The sequence below is a fragment of the Amia ocellicauda genome, chromosome 4 (genome assembly GCF_036373705.1).
Source record: "Amia ocellicauda isolate fAmiCal2 chromosome 4, fAmiCal2.hap1, whole genome shotgun sequence".
NCBI classification, from domain to species: domain Eukaryota; kingdom Metazoa; phylum Chordata; class Actinopteri; order Amiiformes; family Amiidae; genus Amia; species Amia ocellicauda.
Genome location: NC_089853.1, coordinates 8,010,926 through 8,034,449, shown reverse-complemented (window position 1 = coordinate 8,034,449; position 23,524 = coordinate 8,010,926). Strand labels below are relative to the sequence as shown.

The 23,524-nt window shown below is 37.6% G+C and overlaps 2 protein-coding genes across 3 annotated transcripts in view; both read right to left on the bottom strand.

The window, feature by feature from the left end:
* Positions 1–252: 252 nt before the first annotated feature.
* On the bottom strand, positions 253–5,697 carry rnf141 (ring finger protein 141). Its single transcript, XM_066700841.1, has 6 exons — positions 5,561–5,697; positions 4,565–4,765; positions 3,948–4,056; positions 3,341–3,525; positions 2,987–3,094; positions 253–2,821 (listed from the first exon to the last, which is right to left on the bottom strand). Exons 2-6 carry the CDS (start codon positions 4,699–4,701, stop codon positions 2,671–2,673), a joined length of 690 nt encoding a protein of 229 aa, XP_066556938.1. The 5' UTR covers positions 4,702–4,765; positions 5,561–5,697; the 3' UTR covers positions 253–2,670.
* A 9,978-nt stretch (positions 5,698–15,675) lies between these two features.
* The window catches only part of mrvi1 (murine retrovirus integration site 1 homolog), a 30,990-nt gene continuing 23,141 nt past the window's right edge, over positions 15,676–23,524 (bottom strand). Inside the window, exons 12-20 of one of the 2 annotated variants that reach the window (XM_066700836.1) lie at positions 22,052–22,192; positions 21,467–21,598; positions 20,811–20,964; positions 20,327–20,376; positions 20,003–20,107; positions 19,537–19,601; positions 18,589–18,708; positions 18,127–18,273; positions 15,676–17,338 (exon numbers count right to left, since the gene is read on the bottom strand). In XM_066700836.1, coding sequence (XP_066556933.1) covers positions 17,092–17,338; positions 18,127–18,273; positions 18,589–18,708; positions 19,537–19,601; positions 20,003–20,107; positions 20,327–20,376; positions 20,811–20,964; positions 21,467–21,598; positions 22,052–22,192 — 1,161 coding nt within the window. In that variant the 3' untranslated portion in view covers positions 15,676–17,091. Of the gene's footprint in view, positions 17,339–18,126; positions 18,274–18,588; positions 18,709–19,536; positions 19,602–20,002; positions 20,108–20,326; positions 20,377–20,810; positions 20,965–21,466; positions 21,623–22,051; positions 22,193–23,524 lie in introns of both variants that reach the window. The other variant, XM_066700835.1, reaches the window with a different exon arrangement.

Here is a 23,524-nt window from a genome sequence, read left to right as displayed (position 1 = left end):
ACTTGAGTGCATTTTCAAACGCACCGTAGGCTGCAGTGGGCAGGGCTCAGGTCGTGGGTCCAATCCCAGGTGGGGGACACTTCTGTTGTGCAAGGTACTGTATCTAGATTACTCCAATAAAAACTCAGCTGAATAAATGGTTAACTGCATGGGGAAATAATGGGATATATTGTAACAATGGTAAGTTGCCCTGATTAAAGGGCATCTGCTAAGAAATGTAATTATACACTGTATTAAATAATACACAGTAAACATGTTAAGATATTTTATTGTGTTCAGTTCAACATGGCAAACTTTTTATATAATAAATTCTTCTATTTTTTTGTTCGGGGGTGCTCGACTCCAGCTCCAGGAGGGCCACAGTGCACAGGGTTTCACTCGGTCCCAGTTCACACCGCACGGACGATGCAGACCTATCTAACCTGGTGAACTGCAGCCTCCAGGACTGGGGCAGTGGACCCCCCACTTTACTGTAACATGTTATAAAATATTTTAGTGGCATGGTTAATATTGTTTCTATTATAGATTTCCAATTGACAGGGGGTTTCCAGGTTTTATTTGATGCATTTTGTTCCGGTCATATTAAGCATGCTGGTGACAAACCCAATCACTTCCCTCTGAAATATTCTTCAGTTTACTAACCAGCCTCATGACTTGGCAGTTGCACATTTAGAATTTCTTAACAAGACAACTGCACCACCTAGAGGGCCCACATTTCCAATACACAGAGAGAAAGTAAAACTTAAATGACCAGCCATTACATGTGATTGCATAAAACCACTGGAAGTTATAAGCTTGGACAGTACAGTATTTTGTTGTGAAATGCACCTCAACTTTGACTTTGTATTGTGCCTTGCCTGAATTTCCAATTACTTAAAAATAATGTTATCTAAATAAACTGAAATACAGTGCAGGGATCAGTAAAGATATTTTCCATGGTATGTACATATTGTATGCATTCAAGGAATTTCAATTTATGAAAGTTAGTCTTTATAAGTGCAGTTATACAGAAACACAGTCAACATTGACAAATAGTGAAATTATAAATATTACATTAAAAACAAAAAAGACAAAACTAATCCATTACAAAATGAAAAGTCAGTAGTAAATCAAACCCTTTAATAAAGTGCAAAACTTAAAAACGGAAGAAAACTAAAACTGAAGACTCAAACCCCACATCATGAAAGGAAGCCCTCGACGAATCCCCAAAGCAGGAATAAATTAGCACAATTAATATTCTAATTCACACAAACGCCACCCGTCACCTGCGCCCGAGGCACTCGATGAATGTATCTGCACCAAAAAGTAACTGAACTGGAAGGGAAATCATTTAAAACAGGATTAGCATTTTTCTACTATTAAGTTCAATGCAATGATCCCAATGCTTCTTGATGCTTTAAAAAAAGAAGAATGTTTTGAGGACTGAATTATAAGGCTAGAGGGAAATTCATATTTTAATCTGCACTTAAAATCACAATTAAATCAGAACTGACATATATCCACTCTGCAGAAAGCTTTCGGTAATTCACAGAAATCAATCTTTATTGAATCTGTGTTGACAAAGTAATCAACATGGTAGTTGCAGTGAAATGATCAATGCTGCTTTTGTCAAGGTAATCGATTGGTGACCTATATGTAACATTCTTTGTATTTTCCCTTAAAATAGCAGATTCCACCGAAACCACCACAATAGCTGAAATGCTCCATAAAAATGGAAAATTCTATTTAAATCAATTTTAAAAATAAACAATTTATATACATATAAATTAATTAGTTCAAAAATACTTCAAATTGCAGAATTTATTAAGATTAGTTTAAACTTTAAAGCTCTCTCTCTCTGAAAAAGGCTTTGATTTAATCTGTCACTGAAATAGAGATTATTTGATTTTCTGATTACCTGGTGTAAGAGCACATTACCATTACAATATTAGCTTTAAAAATGTATATACTAAACTTGTGTAATGAATTTGAAATCAATTTGCATTCAGTTTCTCAATCCCAGAGTTTGACTAGTTCAGAGCGTCTCTAACAAATGTGGAGCAGAAGGGTCAAACCACCCTGCATTTCGAACTTTAAAAGCTCCCTGGAGACTCCGATAGATGCTAAATCTTTATAACCAGGAAAAAATATATATTTGTATTGTTATTTTTTTATTATTATTATTATTTTTAAGTATTGTCAGGCTTGAGTTTGAAGATGGAACTTCTTTGCAAATTCATGCTACATCACAAAAACTATTTACTAGCGTGTGGTAAAACCATCTCCATATGAAGCATTAGCGTTTTCCAAACTGGTATAAAAATAAACAAAATATCTCATCTTAATTCATTTTACTGGTCAATAATATAACGGAGTGCAACCCTTTCATACAGATTTTCTATCCGGCACAACTTAATTTCACATTTAAAAAATAAATTAAATCAAAGGAAAATTAATTTAAGAGTATCAGGAAATGGGATAACCTAGCACAGGATGGTGTTTAACCTACATCACAAAATCATTTTCCCAAGCTTATATAGAGAATGTATCTCGGGGCACTGGCCAACACAGGAATTGAGCACGCCCAATTATTTTAATCTCCAACCAGGAAGTCCTCAAGCTAAAATAGTTTTGAGTCGATTTAAAGGTTTTGGTGACTGGTTGTAAAAGCCAAAAGGTGCCTCGTTACATTTAAGGTCTATGTGGGTGCCCTGCCTCGTCAGCGAGGTTCAGAATGTAGCTCGCCACATCGTCGTCTGTTGGGGCTTCAGACATGACCCAGGATTCGTTGGCCGCAGTGACCTGCAGGCGGCAAATTGGGCAGTTTCGATTGCGATCACTCCTGTTGAAATAAACACGTACGTTTGTGGTTTTACATACAAAATCCTGCACGAGAACAAACAGACTATGGATATATAATATCCCAGGTGTTTTATGGTCAAGGAATAAATACTAATAAATGTGAAGGAGGACGTTATGCCTTGTGCTGTACATGAAGGACACTTACCATTTATCAATGCATTTCTGGCAAAAACTGTGCGCGCACGGCAGTATGAGGTCAGCCCTCCCATCCATACAGATACAGCACTCCTCCTCGTCGGTCAGCTGCTTCACCCTGCAGTGGGTCATTAAATACCATTAGCACTGCTGTGCAAGACATACTTCTAATGAATTTCCATTTCCACTCAATCCAATACATGTCAATCATTACCATCAGATTCTCTTGGTGCGATTGCAGAACTGCCACAGCCCAGATGTTACACGTCAACAATATACTTTTCAGTGTCAGTAAACTGAACAAAAAAAATGCTGAACCCTTCCTCCAAAAATGTGAAACTGGTTTTGTGGCATTATGAATTACCTGCCCATCCACATACTAGCTTGGCATGATGCTACGAAGGACATATCTCCAGAGGTCCCTTCACTGGCACCTTCTGCTGTGGACAGGACCTCTGCAGCCTGGCTAGTGATATCCTTGTACAGCTGAATGAACTGGTACAAGTTCATTATCCGGGAGGCCTCCACAATCCCAGTGCCTTTATTGATCTAGTCAGATAAATGGACACGTATGTGTACAACCAACATCTCTGAAATACTATGTAACCACATATGACAAATATACTTTGAACTAGAACATGATAAACATTGTTTGGCACTGTTTAACAATAAAACAATAGCTTTCTAACAAGAAAAGCTATTCTTTGCAAGGTTAAAAAGACAACAGGCTGAAACACAACCACAGTGAACCAATACCAAGTTATCAAACATCCTCTTCAGCTCCAATGTAATACTGAAAGAACGTATTGCAGTAGCTTTGTGGTTTAAATCTGTAATTGTCTATAAAGCTCTCTCCTATGCCAGTCAAAATTATACTGCCGAGTGCGCAAAGATGGAGAAACACAAACACCATCATGATCACAATTTTCATATGGTCACAGGTTCTTTGAATTTTCTGAAAATTAACCCACCTTAGTGCAAACTACCCTCACGGCAACCTTCCAAAGTGCAGATGTGTCCGATCCAGGTTGAACTTCAAATAATAAATGCTTTTCTTGGCCAGCACCAAGTTTTGCAGTTCTAAACAATTCAGATAAAAATAAAAAGAAATACGTCAACACAAAACTATAGGTCAATAAGTCAGTTTCACTGCACTACTGCATTCTCAAGATGCAAAGCTTGGTGTAAATAAAAAAGGACTATTTCAATTTTCAACTACAACCCATTTTTTCTCTCTACTTAACCTGTCAATTATTATAGGTTCTGTGGTCGATACTGAGGTTTTCAGACTATAATAATAGTCTAGTCTCACAGACCTGAATTAGCACTATCCTACAGGACTACTCCACCAACAATAGCATTGTGATGTCTCGTGACTAGTACCGATCTGAGTCGGTGAAACCAGCCCTGTAAGAAGCAAAACAGATACCCTTGCTCAGGAGTTTCACCACATGTTTCAGCTCTAAAATAAAACACACGAGCATTACATTGGTATTACCATATCCCATTACGGAACAGGAACAATTACAGCAGTAAACCCTTTTTTCTTTTCTTAAATGAGATACTTAAATGGGGAATTTAACCTTACACTTCATTAAGTTCAGCAACCCTGCCCAAGAACTCTTCATAGGTGAGAAAGCCACTGTCCCGCACCAGTGTCGCATGCTTCACCACCTTCTCGGGCAGCTTGTTGATCATGGTCTGGCTGGAGATCTGCTGGCCCATGGTTTTATTGATTCAGTGCTTTCCACTACCAATGGAGCTTAGGTCTCATTCATCAGTGACATTCCTGTGCAGAGCAACAAGAAGACTTTCAATAAAGTTGGCAATACACAACACACATCTACAGGAGATTGAGTGATCCAAGCAATGAGTCTCATCATGTTAGTGCTGCCAATAACAGCTTGCATGTAGGTTTCGCATATAAACAGCCGACACTGATGTCTAATTAGCCATTGCATGGACGGTGAATATGAAAAATATACAAGTTTCATAGGCAGTGTGAAAAATGGCATCAACAGTTATCAGAACACCTGTGATGACGTGTCATCGTCCCGACTTGCGCCGAGACCGAGGCACCCCCGCCGTGTGTGCGGGGCAAAGGTCACAAGCCACAGACCGAGGCGCTACTCAAGTTACCTTTTTACGACACGTTGTACACATGTGTACCTTCACATATGTGTAAAGCAGTATGGTCAATCCAAACGATGATACGATTGTGTCGTTTTCCCTACACCCACAAGCACAGGCATTTAATCACGAAAACACAATAGTACCCGAGAAGTTCATGCATAACCAGTTACGCGAATAAAATGCACACACAGTTGTAACAATGCAGATGTGTTTGTTTTAATAATAAAAACAAATCGCAAAAAACACACATCGTACACGCATTACATTTTAAATCATATCGTTATACCGTCTGCTTAAGATCAGACTAAATTTTGTTGAATACAGCAACAGAAAACCCATAAAAAGCTATTATTGTAAATATACGCAAGCACAAAACTAGCAGTACTTGAGGAGGGCCTATTCCCGGGATAAAGATACGCAGTAATCCATATAGTCTTAAACGCTGTCTTACCTGTTTCACTTTTCATCTTTAAGTTTCTTTTAACATAGCTTCTTTGCTGTTAAATGTTAAAACTATTGGTTACACCGTCCCAAGCGGTCGCAGTCAATTTTGTTTGAACACTATATTGTCGCTCTTTGATGACGTAAGACAGAGAGCCCACCGGAGCCAGATAAATTGTTATACAGCTGTTATTTCTGCTTTATATATATATATATATATATATATATATATATATATATATATATATATATATATATATATATATATATATATATTGCTCCAGCCACAGGGCTGTTTTTATTTGCCTCTAAACTGAGAGTATCAAATTAAGTATCACATGAATTGTTAGTGTTCATTACGAGGCATTATGACAATTGGCAATACAATCATATTCACTTAGATTTAAAAGAAAGAAAGAAAGAAAAATGTTTGAATATATATATATATATATATATATATATATATATATATATATATATATATATATATATATATATATACACACACTCACCTAAAGGATTATTAGGAACACCATACTAATACTGTGTTTGACCCCCTTTCGCCTTCAGAACTGCCTTAATTCCACGTGGCATTGATTCAACAAGGTGCTGAAAGCATTCTTTAGAAATGTTGGCCCATATTGATAGGATAGCATCTTGCAGTTGATGGAGATTTGTGGGATGCACATCCAGGGCACGAAGCTCCCGTTCCACCACATCCCAAAGATGCTCTATTGGGTTGAGATCTGGTGACTGTGGGGGCCAGTTTAGTACAGTGAACTCATTGTCATGTTCAAGAAACCAATTTGAAATGATTCCACCTTTGTGACATGGTGCATTATCCTGCTGGAAGTAGCCATCAGAGGATGGGTACATGGTGGTCATAAAGGGATGGACATGGTCAGAAACAATGCTCAGGTAGGCCGTGGCATTTAAATGATGCCCAATTGGCACTAAGGGGCCTAAAGTGTGCCAAGAAAACATCCCCCACACCATTACACCACCACCACCAGCCTGCACAGTGGTAACAAGGCATGATGGATCCATGTTCTCATTCTGTTTACGCCAAATTCTGACTCGACCATCTGAATGTCTCAACAGAAATCGAGACTCATCAGACCAGGCAACTTTTTTTCCAGTCTTCAACTGTCCAATTTTGGTGAGCTTGTGCAAATTGTAGCCTCTTTTTCCTATTTGTAGTGGAGATGATTGGTACCCGGTGGGGTCTTCTGCTGTTGTAGCCCATCCGCCTCAAGGTTGTACGTGTTGTGGCTTCACAAATGCTTTGCTGCATACCTCGGTTGTAACGAGTGGTTATTTCAGTCAAAGTTGCTCTTCTATCAGCTTGAATCAGTCGGCCCATTCTCCTCTGACCTCTAGCATCAACAAGGCATTTTCGCCCACAGGACTGCCACATACTGGATGTTTTTCCCTTTTCACACCATTCTTTGTAAACCCTAGAAATGGTTGTGCGTGAAAATCCCAGTAACTGAGCAGATTGTGAAATACTCAGACCGGCCCGTCTGGCACCAACAACCATGCCACGCTCAAAATTGCTTAAGTCACCTTTCTTTCCCATTCAGACATTCAGTTTGGAGTTCAGGAGATTGTCTTGACCAGGACCACACCCCTAAATGCATTGAAGCAACTGCCATGTGATTGGTTGGTTAGATAATTGCATTAATGAGAAATTGAACAGGTGTTCCTAATAATCCTTTAGGTGAGTGTATATATATATATATATAGTTTTCCAGTTACTCAAATTTCTTCTAATTCATTATCAGCCTTATCTGACGAAGTATAAATTATTAAATGAATAAATGTTGAAATAAGTATATAAATACATGGATATTTATCTATTTATTTATTGATTTCAACATTTATTTATTTATTGATTTCAACATTTATTTATTCGTGTATTTCAACATTTATGTATTTATTTATTCATTTCTCTGTGTATTATTTTAACATTTGGCATGGATAGTCCACCATACTTAATGGACACACAACTAATCATCAGTAGGGATAGTGAACAGTATTATGCAACTAGAATTCAATGTATGAAGGATGTTGTAGCCTCTGTTTAGTGTGTGTGTGTGTGTATGTGCTTAAAACAATAATCAAAGGTAGAATTTAAAGTATCTGAAAATACTTTGTTAGAATGCGACAGTACTTTCTGAAGGGTATACTACTGGATATGTATTAGTTTTATGATACTATGCAGGTTCATATCAGTGATGTAAGTTAATAATCATCATAGAAATAGTACAATTTAGGTTATATAAAAGTAAGTAGTAATATCTGTAGTATAATAGGAGGTATGTTCACAATAGTATATAAGTTACTGTATGTCAAATATTATTATTATTATTATTATTATTATTATTATTATTATTATTATTATTATTATTATTATTGATCTTACAATGGAAATAGCCATATGGAAATAGATAATTTTTTTGTTCTTGTTGCTTTTTCCCACCACCCTCTCTCAATTTTAATTGGCAATATCTCCAGTAAACAAACAATAAACCAAGTCCATACATTAATATTCAAAAACAGTATGAAAGTAAAACATTTATTAGGTTTTTAAAATGTATGGAGTCTTTTGTTTAATCAGCAACTTCCTTATTACAGATGCCCAAACCTGGGTGGCAAAGACATTTATTTACAGTTCAGGAAACTGATATGGCATATTACTGTAATATATACTTTTTAAATAATAACACTTATACTAATACTATTACTACTACTACAACAACAACTAATAATAATAATAATAATAATAATAATAATAATAAAGAAAATGCAATATGATTCAATATAATGTATTTTTTTTTTAATTATTGCAAACTGCTTTAAATATCTAAACAATATGAAACAAAATAAACTGTTTTGGCAGATTATGATTTAATTATGGATAATTTATAGACTAGCAAAACATATACATATTTCCTCACTGTATTGTGATTAATACAACTACAATATGATGTTCCTGCTTTGTTTTCAATGACCTCCTTGGTGATTTTGATGCTTTGCTTTCTGCTTACTGTTGTTTTGTTTCAGGACCAGGAAGCAAATTTGTGTCTTTGGAATTGTTTCTGCTCCCGTCTATGTCAGTCTCAGGTTGGTGTTCCTTACACTCGGCTTCACAGTTATTCTGTTTCCAGATCTCTGTTTCGATGTTTTCTTTGGGATGATCCTTATTTGAAAGTGGATGAGTTTTCCTGTGCCTAAACAAAGCAAACACACTGATTAAGGTACCCATACATTTGCCAACACTTGACTTAAAAAGAAAAACAGATTAACACATCAATATACAGTAATAATGAATACCTCTGCTTACAGGATTCAAAAATAATTGAATATGGATTGATAATTTTAAATATACATCCTGAGGGGCAATTCAGACATGTTATGGATGTTAACATGCACCTGTCATTTGAAACTTGCTTATTTTGAAATTACCAATAGTGCACTCTTAACAATGGTTCAGATTAGCATACCTTTATTATCTTCAACTTCCTTAATAATAATTGTAATAATAATAATATTCCAAATATATGGATGTATAATTAGAGTGATCGTGTCTGAGATTAAAAGCTTAATTTCTATGATTTTACCACCCTTTGACTTTGGTGGGGGGAAAAATCACTGAAAATTATAATTATTTTATAATTACTTTAAAAAAACTTACAAAATATTTCTGGGCGAGAGCATAGCCTACATTGCCTGAGATTAATCTGCCAGAGAGTGGGGATTTCAAGAGTACTCACATTTTAAAATACCAAAAAGCAGCAGAAACCGTTAATAGGATCAGTAACACGGCCACGATGCCCAGTGCGAATGGTAGTGCTGGAAGACAAGAAAGTAGAAGATTACCTATCCTTCTATCACGTTGGATAATAGAATAGAACCAAGATGGGGTCTGAAAAAATAATCTATAACATATCAAAAATGTAAGTACGTTAAATAATTACAAGCATTAGAGATATAATAATACAACTTCTTAAAGTCACAAAAGCAAATAAGTTAGTACACACATAACAAGACATAGTTTCACAAAGTCAGACCTCCGAATGCTGGCTGTGGTTGGTCCTGAGGCTGATGCTGGGTATCGTGGGTGGTGCTGGGAATGGATGCCGTCCTAGTTAGGCTGGCTGGGCTGGTCTGAGCTTTAGGAGGTGCTCTGGTGTCTGTTGTGGAGGTTGAATCGACTAAGGGAGACTCAGTGTTCTGGGGTGATGTTCCTCCAACAGTCGCTTCAGTTGTCATAGTATCCTGGATTGTAGGATTTGTTGGATATGTCACTATATCTGTAAAAAAATATATACTGTACTACAATGGTCAAACACAACCAGTTATTTTCTTTTGAGTCCATTGTCTTTTATTTCCTATTCCTTCCTTTCAATTTCATTCGTATTAATCATTCTGACCACAGAACTGCAACTTAATTTAGTTTTTCCATGTGCTGGTACAGACAGAATGAATTACAGTATTATTTTCCTTTCTGGGAGATAATGTTCCATCTCAGTATTGTTTTCCATTCAAAAGATTTCTCTTAATTATTTCACAATACACCTGCCACCTTTTTCTTGTGTGAGGTTATTACAACTTTTCCAAATATCCCGAGGGAGACTTAAGGAAGTCAATGCAGGATGTTTTGATGGTTATATTTTCCTTTCACAGCTTTAAAACTGTTGAAATCAATCCAATTCATACGCAAGGACACTGATAAATTTTTTTACACTGTTCCAAGGACCATTCATTGTGTCACAATTTGACCACCCTGTCAGCTTGTAAAAGATGATACATGACTCAAACCTTAATGAATGTAAGAACAAGGGGTCAGGCTTTGACCCACCTGTCAGTCACGAATTCCAATCCCAATGCTTGATGTCAGCTCTCTGCCAGGATGGAAGTTCTCCATCAAATGTTGCATTTAAAATTTGTAATTGGCAATGTGGGACAAAATTTAACTGAATGAAGGACAAAGTTAAACCTAAATGTTAATACCTGATGCATTGAAGCAGAAGACATCAAAAAGTTTATCAAGGGATGCACGCCACGTGATAATGCCAGTATTGTTTTGACCGCATTTTGCATTCGGTGTTATTCGAATAATAACAGCGATTCGTTCATCCAACCATCCATACCTGTAAATGCATTTGTACAAAAACTTTAGAAAGAAAGTACTGCACTGGCATAGAGTTTAAATAGAAAGTACAGGACAAATGTGTACTCTAAGAAATTGTAGTTTGTTATGTTCTTTCATGCTAAACCTTCACAGTTGTCTCCATTTGCTTTATAGACTGAAAGTAAGATAAATGCAATATGCAGTAAGACGGGGTTTGTTGTAGACTTATATTATTTAAACAAACACTGTATGTTTAGACACAGGCAGCTGAACCTGATTTGTCAAACAACCACCCTGACCCACCCCTCACAATACTAATCCAGATGCATGACACACCTGCATGTTTCTAATCCATGTTCGTGAGCGCTAATCAGCTGAGATTTTGTTGCGATGGTTAGTCCTAAAGATTCACAAGCTGTTCTTGCAGAAGATGCATTGAAAGCATAAGGTCCCCGTGAGAAAAGAAACACACCAGCAACAGTGGGAAATGTAGGAGAGATATCTGCAAAACAATGCAACATACAATAAACAGACACAGGATACCATTACATCTTTCACTTCACTGGTATTTTATACTCTCACTATTTTGAGTGTGGATATGTGTGCTTGTATTCAGCCTATGGAGCTAGCTACATATTAATGTAAATTCTCATTTATTTTAAGTAAGAACATATACAGCTCTGGAAACAATTAAGCATTGATTTCTGAACTCGGAGTGGTCTCTTAATTTTTCCAGAGCTGTATAAGTTTAATTATCTTTTTGTCATGGGATTTTGCAGAATTACAGATTTTACATGCATTTGGTTTTGCATGATTTATTGATTTGAAAACATTTGAAAATGTAGATTTTGAAACCTATTTTATTGAAAAATAATTATATTCACAACAGGTATACTATAGAGCTTCACCTTTATGATACTTTTCTGTGTTGAAAATGTGAAACTTAAGAAAATTGTGGAAAATTAGTGGAAGTTTTGTCATTTTCATTTAAATTCAGATATTATTTAAGGAAACGTGCTAGATATCCTTTCAATGTAAAGTGTTGCACATTATTAATAAATACTTGGATATATTAAATAAAATACCATTTTCCAAGGGTTTAAAGTAAATGACAAAACAAAAAATAACCGCATATTCTCAATACTACTTAATTAACCATTTCAGTCAGTGTGGTATTTACTGAAATACACAAATCCATGGATTTTTTTCATTATTAACCATGAAGTCATGAAAATCTATTGCTAGTACTTTCTCTGGAGCTTAATAGGGAGTTGATCAGTGTGTGCAGAAATAACTTGATAGATGAAAAACATTAACTTCATGTGCTACTTAATGCAATCAGAATAGAAGCACTGCAAAACTTAAATTAAGCACACCTCCAAAGCTTTTTTATGTTTTATAAATACCTGTGTTGGTATTGATATATTTAACATAAGCGTACACTTATTGAATGTATGTAACATCAATAATTAATAAGGAATTTAACAAAGCCAACCTCCAACAACGCAGACCAAAATTATACTTTTTTTTTTACCTTTAACTAGTACAATTATGAGTTGAGTGTTTCATTTACAGAAATATTAATATGAAGATCAACTAACCAAACCATGTAAGTGGCTGCTGTGCAAGAATAGAGAGAAGTCTTACCTGCCACCGGTTTTGGAAGTGTAGCTGAGATCAAAATCAAGGAGAGACACAAGACGAACCAAACTTTTGCCATGGCTGTTCACCCTTAAGAATGCAGTGTTTCAGATTAGTGGAGTTCAGAAGTGCATTGGGAGCAAAACAGGGGACAACTTAGAAAGGTTTCAGAGGGATGCCTATTGCGCAAATTAGGACCCATATCAAGGGTGATGACAAGGACATTGGACTCGGAAATAGGAAACAGGAAAAACATGTGAAACTGTTGAGGCACTGATAAAACAAAACATGCACTTCTATGGGCTTGCTCACATCATCAACCCCACCCACCCTGGCCCGCTATCTCCCCTCAACACCCGCCCCCCCACCACCTACACACACACACACTCACAGCCAGACAGAAGCTTCATTATATCATCAGCTAGTTTTTTATTTAATCATCTCCAAGCCTCTAAGACCAGCACGATCCTGGCCCCTTCACTGAACTGCTTGACCCATGCTATGTTATATTTCTACAGTTCATGTAACATATACCACAAAACAGTAGAACAGATTACAGATAGATTAATTATTAAAGAATATTAGTCCAAATTGAAACTTTGACCTTGCAGTGATTACAAAATTACAAACGTGTGCCCGTTTTGATTTGCTCTAGGTCAATGTTTGTCAGAAGGCTACTTTGACAAATATCTAATTGTGATCTGTTCCATAAAACAATGCTATCTGAGATGAGATGAAAGTGGTTCACTCTGCGAACAAATAATTCTTATCTTGTCAATCAGAAACTAATTTGCTACCACATGTTCCTTAATTTCCTTTAGCTATGTATTGGACAGGGTGCTTTGTGCCCCTTTGTTATGTCTCAAAACAAAACATGTCCAGAAAGGATGTGACAGAGTCAGGACTTCAAAGGAAATGATCCCATAAAAACCCTGCGGAAAGCCAAAATCCACTCAACAGGTCATCAGATCAATGCCAATTAGGAGAATGCAGGATACGTTTCATTTAAAATGAATTAGAGTTCTGACTGAAATGGTTTTGAGACATTATTTAAAGAGTAATTTACTACCTCTCTAGATTAATCTGGAGAAAATCAGGTCAATGCCTTATTAGCTCCACCGAGAGGATTTATCCTGCCTGGCAGCCCTTTGTAACTTATTTTGATGAACTGCAGCTCAAATGCACTGTTTCATGTACATTGAGGACTCCCATGATGCTCTCTTTCTGTCTTTTACTCTCGTCTCCACTGCCTCCTTCTGGTCCCTGCTTTGTCTATATAAGAGGTATATGATGTAATGTATTCAATTGAATTGTATAGTGTATCGTGACAGGTCAGCCCTGTCCTAGCACGGCTGTTGGTGGGGGCTGGATTGCCTCTCATCAGCGTCGGCAGCTGTGTTTCATTTAGGTGCTTCACCTGCTGAACTGATGCAGACGGCAATTTATTTTATTTTCCATCACTCTCCCCCCTCTGTATGTCCCCTTCTTAATAAAAATGCTACAGTGCTGTGCAAAAGTTTTAGGCAGGTGTGAAAAAATGCTGTAAAGTAAGAATGCTTTCAAAAATAGACACGTTAATAGATTATATTTATCAATTAACTAAATGCAAAGTGAGTGAACAGAAGAAAAATCTACATCAAATCCATATTTGGTGTGACCACCCTTTGCCTTCAAAACAGCATCAATTCTTCTAGGTACACTTGCACACAGTGTTTGAAGGAACTCGGCAGGTAGGTTGGCCCAAACATCTTGGAGAACTAACCACAGTTCTTCTGTGGATTTAGGCAGCCTCAGTTGCTTCTCTCTCTTCATGGAATCCCAGACAGACTCGATGATGTTGAGATCAGGGCTCTGTGGGGGCCATACCATCACTTCCAGGACTCTTTGTACTTCTTTACGCTGTAGTTCTTAAATGGACTTTCACTGTTTGGGGTTGTTGCCATGCTGCAGAATAAATTTGGGGCCAATCAGATGCCTCCCTGATGGTATTGCATGATGGATAAGTATCTGTCTGTGCTTCTCAGCATTGAGGAGACCATTCATTCTGACCATTTGCAGAAATGCAGCCCCAAACTTGCAAGGAACCTCCACCATGCTTCACTGTTGCCTGCAGACACTCATTCGTGTACCGCTCTCCAGCCCTTCAGTGAACAAACTGCCTTCTGCTACAGACAAATATTTCAGATTCATGCATAGTTGAGTCGCTCGGCCTTGTTGCCACGTTGAAGGTATGGCTTTTTGGCCGCAAGTCTTCCATGAAGGCCACTTCTGACCAGACTTCTCCGGACAGTAGATGGGTGTACCAGGGTCCCACTGTTTTCTTCCAGTTCTGAGCTGATGGCACTGCTGGACGTCTTCTGATTGTGAAGGGAAGTCAGCATGATGTGTCTTTCATCTGCTGCAGTAAGTTTCCTTGGCCGACCACTACGTCTATGGTCCTCAACGCTGCCCGTTTCTTTGTGCTTCTTCAAAAGAGCTTGGACAGCACATCTGGAAACCCCTGTCTGCCTTGAAATGTCTGCCTGGGAGAGACCTTGCTGATGCAGTAGAACTACCTTGTGTCTTGTTGCTGTGCTCAGTCTTGCCATGGTGTATGACTTTTGACCATAAACTGTCTTCATCAACCTCACCTTGTTAGCTGAGTTTGGCTGTTCCTCACCCAGTTTTATTCCTCCTACACAGCTGTTTCTGTTTCAATTAATGCAGTTGTTTCAACCTACATATTGAATTGATGATCATTAGCACCTGTTTGGTATAATTGTTTAATCAGACACCTGACTATATGCCTACAAAATCCCTGACTGTGTGCAAGTGTACCTAGAAGAATTGATGCTGTTTTGAAAGCAAAGTGTGGTCACACCAAATATTGATTTGATTTAGATTTTTCTTCTGTTCACTCACTTTGCATTTAGTTAATTGATAAAATAATCTATTAACATGTCTGCATTTTTACTTTACAGCATTTTTTCACACCTGCCTAAAACTTTTGCACAGTACTGTATGTATTTTGCTTCATAAATATCCTGTCTTTCTACTACAATAAACAAATTAAAACTAAAAATATGTTTTTAAATATATATAAAAAAATATCTATATATTTCAGCCTGACCTCAGTAATGATTTTGTTTAACCCAATTCAGCTGGATTTAATGGAGATTAACTTGGAAGGGAAATCCTAGCTCTTCCCAAATGAGTAGTTCATTTTCAGAATCTAAAATTTGATGGCAATTAAGCAATTCATTGTATACAGAATAAACCAAACAAAAAAACAACAAGAAAATTAAAACACAATGTGAAACAAGAGTATACCATTAATCTAATCACAAACATATAAATACATTTTTAAAGCCATGCCTTTATCATAGCCCAGAGAGTTGGTTCATAAAAAAACATTTATTGCATGATTGCTAAGTTCTTCACTCCAGAAAGACTGGGATAGCACAACCTATATAGCCAGCTTTGAGGAATCACCTTCAGCCTGTTTAACAACTTGACACTGAGTATTAAAAGTTACCTGACCTGGAATTCCTTTAATGTAAGGATATGACTCAGCAATGAATGTCACAGTGCAGAATTCTGACTCACCTGAATTGCTTGAGCCTATAGATATTAAAGAAAAATAGCCCAACTTCCAGATAATGTCCTTTTTATATCACAGAAGCTGTGTTTTAGCTTTCTTTAGTGATTTATTGAATACAATAAATAAAATAAAAACATGGAAGGATGTTGTAACAGTTTGGAAATATATGTGCAAATAAATCTTTCTTTGCACTTATGCATCATTTTAGAAAAAGCAGAATCTTTTTTTTTCACTGCAGGAAGTCACAAAAAAGGAATCCAGAAATGCAGGACTTCCTGGCCACAGAAACACCCAAGTGAATCCGGTTGCAAGAGATGTGATAAGGCAGGTTTATTTCAAGAATCAAGTATGGTGGCACTATACAGTACAAGGCTAGCACACATGTGCAGATGTTTACAATGATAAATAAAATAATGCTCTCATGCGGTTCAAAAATAGTGCTCCTTTATATCTGGAGACCCGTCTTACCGACGGTGCTCAGTGCCGTGAAAGTAAAAACCAAATGGACAAAACCTATTTGTGGACATCTGCTACAAAAATATTGCACTTTATAAACTACATTGCAGTTATCTTCAATCTAGGTCTCTTTTTAAATACACAATATAGAATATTTTACCTAACAAAATTAAAAACTAACCTCTTTGATTGTTTTTTGAATACTTCAATACATTGCTGTGTGGGACCAGCATTGCTTTATCTAACCTGAGAAGACAGATGTGTGGTTCCTCCCTGTCAAGCATTACATTACTTCCATCAAAGTCTGTCACGCAATCGCCTATACAGTTAACCACAGACCATGATAGCACAGCCCATCGTTTTCATGGACTAAAATAAGGCTGCAGATTTACCTGAAAAAAGAGCAGAGATTTACACATTCATTTGAACCAAAGATCTCGAGCGATTAATCGACATGTCAATAGTATTATCTTCATGACATTATTTTTGTAGTCCCTTTGGCTACCTTGGCGGTGTTTCTATTTTTTAGTTGACATAATAATCTGGGTGTATAATTAAAGCTTGCAAAGTGATTGTCCACAGCCCCTGAATGTTTCTTCTCCTTTGCCATAAATTGTTCATATTCAGGTGGTCTTTGTGTTGTGATGGTCGAGACAGTCCTTCACAGCAGGCTGTCATTGGAGGACAAGTCTGTTTTATGCCAGCGTGTGAGAGGAAATGCTCTGTTTTACTCCGCTGTGGGTTTCTTAGGCTGCAGCCCGACATTCCAGCCAAAGTTCTGCTTTTTGCCTGAGTATGCACTCTTGCTTGACGATCCTTCCCCCAGTTCGCTGTAAGAATTACTCAAGGATGAAAAGACACTGACGATGAAAGCCAAAAACACAGCAGAGGCTGCGATAATCCAGAACAGGCGATTCTGTCGTAAAATCTTTGGACACAGCCTGCTCACGACGTTCAGAGCTTCCTCGTACTTGCTGCAAACATAGACAAACAACATCAGAGAAGAGATAATTAGTTTCACAGAGGTGAAGCTGCAAATGTGCAGACTGCAGTGTTTGATGAAACATTGCAGGAAAGCTCTTGAAGTGGGTTTTATTGGCAGGCTTTTGTCTTTCTGGGGCCCTTAAAAGCAGACTGATACATATACACATACAAATCTGTTAGAAATTATTTATTAAGGGTAATTCTAACTCTCCACTTCTTACTTTGGCCAAAACAAATAAAACACATGTATTCATTGCATACAAATACCTTGATTCCAGACTTCAGCTGTGTGCCAACTGCCTACATGATTAAATCTATCATGCAGTGGTCAGATTGCACACAGTGCAAAATAAGGATGATATTTTGAATTTGCATTGGCGTAGAGACCTCAGTTCCCCACCCTGGAAAATCCACCTACAATGAGCGGCTAAAGCAGTGGTTCCCAAACCGGTCCTGGGGGACCCCCTACCCTGCTGGTTTTTGTTCCAACCGAGCTCTCAATTACTTAATTGAACCCATAATTTACCTAATAATTTCCTAAATCATAGACTTTTAATTATTTTAAACAATAGGGGGTTTAAGTTAAGTATACAATTATATTAAAAAACGTATTGAAGAAACAACTATTTTCTTACACAATTTAAAAAGTAAAATCTAAGCAGATTGTTACTTCAATTAAGGTTCAATTAAGTAATTGAGAGCTGGGTTGGAACAAAAACCAGCTGGGTAGGGGGTCCTCCAGGACCAGTTTGGGAACCACTGGGCTAAAGGAAGTCACCTGCTGTTCTTTTTTTCATTTTCAACTTCCTTTTCCTTTTCGTCTGGCTCTTCTTGGCTCTCGTCAGTTTTCTCCTCCTCTTCCTTCAGTTCTTGAAGTTCTTGAAGTTCTTGAAGCTCTTTACTTCTCTTAAGACCTTCCTGATACCTGAATTACAGCAAACTAGTTAGACTGAGTTACTACAAAATACACATATTTAGCTGCACTTAATACCCATGTCTTCTGATGAAAGCATCAAAACCAACGGATTACAAAATTAGAAAGAAACCATTCCTAGACTTTGAATTTTAAATCCTACAAAATCTGAAAAAAACACTTAATAAATTGGGAGATCTGTTGCTTCTAATAAATTCTAAACCTTTACGTTTAGCTTCACTTTAAGCTTTGGCTCTTGTCTTGGGAAAAAATAGTCCCTCTCTGTGTATGGTGTCTTAGTATGAAGTTCCAGCAGAAAGGTCTCACCCTTTATTGTATGCATCCTCCTCGATTTTGGCCTTAATCTCAGATCTGATCTCATCTAGGTTGCCGGGAGGCGGGGCTGGGGACGATGTCTCATTTTCCTGGTCTGCACTCGCTTTTCCACTGCATTGTTTCAGAGAGGAAAAGACCATTAAAAGTTAAATCAATTAGCAGTTACTTTGCTTTTATTATCAGTATTGTGCTCTGGATCGCACTGATGCACTTCAGATTGTTACGTCAATGCGATTTCACAACACCATATATCCGAGAGCTGGTTTGGTTTATAAAGGGGAAAACAAATGTGCAAGAGCTTCCAGTACCTGTTGCCAAAAAGGCAGCTCTTTTCCAGAATAAGCCCAGTATTCTTCACAGCCAATACTCTCACCTTGTTCATGACAAGAACCATCTTGCTTTCCTCTTACTGTCAAGCCTGGATACTGTCACCTATTGCAGCTCTAATATTTAGATTGAATCTGGGGAATGTTATATAAATCTACCGCAGCTGAGCTTTTATAGAACAGTTTATGAGCTTTTTTTAAGCTGACTGATAATCTCCAAGTTACAGGAGCAAAACAATGTATACGTACTGTACTAGTGTCTCCTGTGCCAAGTAATTAATCTTGTTGGACCTTTAAGTGAACTTCCTGGAGGTCATGTAAACAAGCAAAAGATGCTGATGCAGCACAAGATGTCTTTAGCAAAGACAAATTACATGTTTTTTCCATCACCTATTGTTCAGGCACTGACCAGGCTATGTTAGACATGACAAATACACATATTTATATATTTTATAATTCAGATATCGACTGCAGTGGTTGGCTTAGTGAATAAACTGCAACAGAAAAGTATATTTTATTTGTACTTGGAATGTATTTTTTTTTCTTTTCGAACTACATTTTCTTACTAACTTTATTATTTGGAAAAATGTAAAGATGAAGCTACGATACTCACTTCTCCATTATTGGTGCTGGTGGAGATTCTGTGGGGGAACTGCATTTTCCACTGTTTGCCTCACACTGGAAAATATTAGAAAAAACTTAAAGCGAAGTGGAAATACCGGAGATAGGATCTAAAGCATATAAAGCACATTGTCGGTGCTGAAAAACAGTAACAGAAAGTAACCCCTAAAGCCTGATTAGGTATATTTCTTATTTATAAACATGAGAAAATATAAAATCACGTGACAGTGGTTTGAAATGGAGAATGATCCTTTTAACATTTTTAACAGGATCTACCCAGTCAACGGGTAGACGTTGATCAGTCAACGTCTGTTGAGTGATTTGCAGTTCTGTTTTCTGCACCCTATGTTTGTGCCAAGCTGTAATGCTGCTTTCATGTATAAGAATGGGTTGATGTATTATTAGAGGCTAAACGCACACTGTAGCTAAACATGGCTATTGTTAAGAAGTTAACATACCAGCACAGGTAGTCCAGGGCCTATAGAGGTGGGGGATTGACCTGGGATGTTTAACAAGTTGAATTTGGGAACCACCGCCACACTGACCCTTCGTCGAGGCAGAGCCTGGGACAAAGACACAGACCTTACTTTGCAGTTCACAGCATGGACACCATGCTGTGTGCAACATCTCGTGAATCAACATTCCTCCACAAAAATCAGATGGTGCCATCAATGGTCCATCCATTGCCTTTTCCCTTCCCATAAAACAAGGGACAATCAGTCCAGTCTCTTGGTTAACAAAGTACTTGATACTAAAGTAAGAGTAGATGGAGGATGACTTACCTTTCCTAGGGTTAGAGACATAGATCTCGATGCACGGGGGATACCATCATCTGAAGTAAACAAGTACAGAAAAGTAACTTGACAGATAAAGACCGCGAGACTGTTCTTAGTAGTGCACAAAAATATTTGCTGTGCTGAACATATTATCCTCAAAGCATCCTGACATAATGAAGCAAGCAAGAGCTACTGATACTTATCACTATCTCTGAATTATGTTCATGTCAGAAGATGTAAGCCCTTGTTTTTAATCCTTGGAAACACAATTTGGATTGAATTACTTCCAGCAAACTATCGAAAATAATACAGAGGAAGTTGAAGACATCAGCAGAATCTAAGAACGACACCCTGTGTTGTAATGTATGTTCTGTGCCTCACTGAAGAACATAATTACAATATGCAACATGTTCCAATGTTTCAGATGGTCATCTTTAGTACACTTTAACTGAACTTAATTTGAAAGAGTGCAGCAGTTTCACGTTCTTACCTCCAGCATCGATGGAGCCACCGTAACAGCGATTGGAGTTCTGGTTGGCAAGCTTTTTGAACTCGACGAGCTCGGCGTGGTCCTTCTCGTAAGTCCTCTTCAAATTCTCTACATACTGCATCATCACTTCAGTGGCTTTGTTCATACGCTTTTCCTGTCACGCATGGTGCAGAACAATGTTGTTACCAAACTATCTCACCTTCTCTATTCATCAAACATCAAATAAAGGCTATCAAATCCATGTTTAGGACAGTGATGGACAACTCGGTTACTGGAGAGCCATAAATCTGCAGGTTTTCCAGGGTTTCTAAATCATCAATTTTTTACCCATTATGTTCCATAATACTGTAATACTGCCCTAAATTAGGAAGTATTCATACAGCATTATGAAAGCTAACTCACAAGCATAGGGTCTCAAAATCAAGAGCGCTTGCTTAAGTCTGTCAGAGGTTTTGTAAACATTAGTGAAGTATTGATTTATTTATTTTTTTACATGAGAAATCAATCATCTATTTCTTCAGGCAATAATATCCTCAGATCTGGTAACAGCCTCTGCAGCCCAATGTTGTCTTCTCCATTGAAGAAATTCAAACTGTAGGATGAAGGCCCTCCTCTTTCTTTCCTGCAGAGCTGCAATCCTATCAGACACAGCGTACCTGCCGCACAGCTCCCACCATTTCTGCTCGGCTGGAGAGACGCACTGCCAGGCGATGCAGTACCGCCACTGTCTCCAGGAGGCGCTGGTACGCCTCCCTCTGCTCATAGTTCTGCCACAGCAGAGCAGAGCCCTGCCGAACAGCCGCATTTTCAGCCTTTCATTTCAACAAGCAAGGAAAAAGGTCAAACGTCTTCACACTTCGGAGTTAAAACTAGATACAGTTCTTGTTTCAGACACCGCTGCAGTGAGATGTATGTTAAACAGGCAGTTAATATGAGGTCCTTTAGTGTAATGGAGCTCTTTCGGTTCATATCCTATTGTCAATGATTTTTGTTATTCTCGGTTGTGTCGGATGAGAGCAGACCATTAAAGTTCTCCGTTCTCCACACCAAATCTACTGCCTTGATATTAGATTTACACAAGATTATCTTATGTTAATTTTATTTACATATAATCAAAAAATACACATTGATGTGTATTGAAAAATGATGATGATGTTACAATACAAAAATGATGTGTAGCGCACACAGTATAAGTAAAAAAAACTGTAATTTGAGTCTAAGTTTTTACTTCCAAATGTTACCTTCATAAACCCTTTAAAATCATCCAGTTCTTTCTCTGTGTTCTCTTCAGTCATGTTTCTCTCTCTCTCGGCTTGACGCAGCCTCGTCTCCAGAGTATAACTGTCATTGCGGAAGGCCAAGGAAAGCTGGATGAATGCAGTCTGTGGGGGGAAATGGCATTCATTGCAGACAATCAACCTGGCCAAGTGATTTCTAGTGCACTACAGAGGGATGCTTATTATTAAATGAAAGGAAGAAACAAATGCAACTAAACAGTAAGCAGATCCTCATTGAATTAATTTGAGCCTTGAGTTCTGTTCTTTCTTACTTTTGTCTAAACAGAAAAGACCCTACAAATAGTCACGTAAAAGGCATGACACTGAAAGAGCGTTCTTCTGTGCGGCTGTATGTTATTCATTTTAATCGTCACGTGTCAAATACTTCTAGAAATGTTCTTTTTTCCTGGTAATTCAGTTGTTCGTTGGATGTGTTTAGAGAGTATCGCTTTATTGCTTCTGGTTAACATGGTTTGCAATTTTGCAAGCTAACTGCCTTCCTCTTGCCTAATTCTGTCAGTGTGCAGGAGAAGTGAAACATTGTTGCCCAGAGGTAGTTGTTTATGCTGAAATAGCGATAAGGTCTCTGCAGGATACATAATGATTTAAGCTTAAAAAAAAAACAGAAATTCAATCCAAACAGAAATTCAGTCCAAACAGAAATGTAAAATTAACTAATAGAGATATTAAGATGTCAAACTAGTCATTAAATGCACCACACAAAGTCCTGATCAGTTTCCCCAAAGCCCAACACTCACTGTTAGGTACAATAATGTGTAATTACCGGAGAGGAGTCCAAGCCTTGTCCAATATTCATCTGGCAGCCAATATTCCTTATTTAAAATATGGGGATGCAATACAAAACGATACCCAGGGCACTAAAGCAAAAGCTATCAGAGTTAATGACGGTTTGTCCACAGCTTTGGTGTATTCCTTTTAATATATTTTATATTGAATCCAATGAGACGCTGGCAGGCAAACTGGATCTGAGAAGAAAATGTTGCTGTTTCTCTCTGTCATTACATGAATTTCATTTTTAGGAAATATTAGATAGACGTCCACAGATTTATTGAATTTTGGATGCTGGGCATCTCAAATGCCTTCTAACAGACTGAAATATGCTCATAAAAACTGCAATGGAAATGGAAATCTGAGTTTATACAGATTGACAACCATGCCCAGGGGAAATAAATGTTATAGGCTTTTCCATGTTATTATGATACCACATTTTGAAAATATACAGAAAAGTTCTGGTTGAACTGAACAGAATTACACCACAAAATGTTCATAGAGCCCTTTTAGAAGATCATGTGTCCTGCAGCCCTCGCACGGACATCTTACACTTCTTCCTGGGAGAAGGAGGCAGCCGTTCGCCCTGTGTTTATCACATTCAGGGACCCACTGTTCACTGGTCACATCATGAACAGGACGTTTGAA

What these genes read in the sequence shown, in the direction of transcription:
- rnf141 (XM_066700841.1), bottom strand. Translation starts at nt 4,701, where the DNA reads ATGGGCCAGCAGATCTCCAGCCAGACCATGATCAACAAGCTGCCCGAG. An exon ending in GTTGCTGAACTTAATGAAGT is followed by an intron (nt 4,057 to 4,564) that starts GTAAGGTTAAAT and finishes TGAATTGTTTAG; the next exon opens with AACTGCAAAACTTGGTGCTG. An exon ending in GCTAGTATGTGGATGGGCAG is followed by an intron (nt 3,095 to 3,340) that starts GTAATTCATAAT and finishes GACCCACTGCAG; the next exon opens with GGTGAAGCAGCTGACCGACG.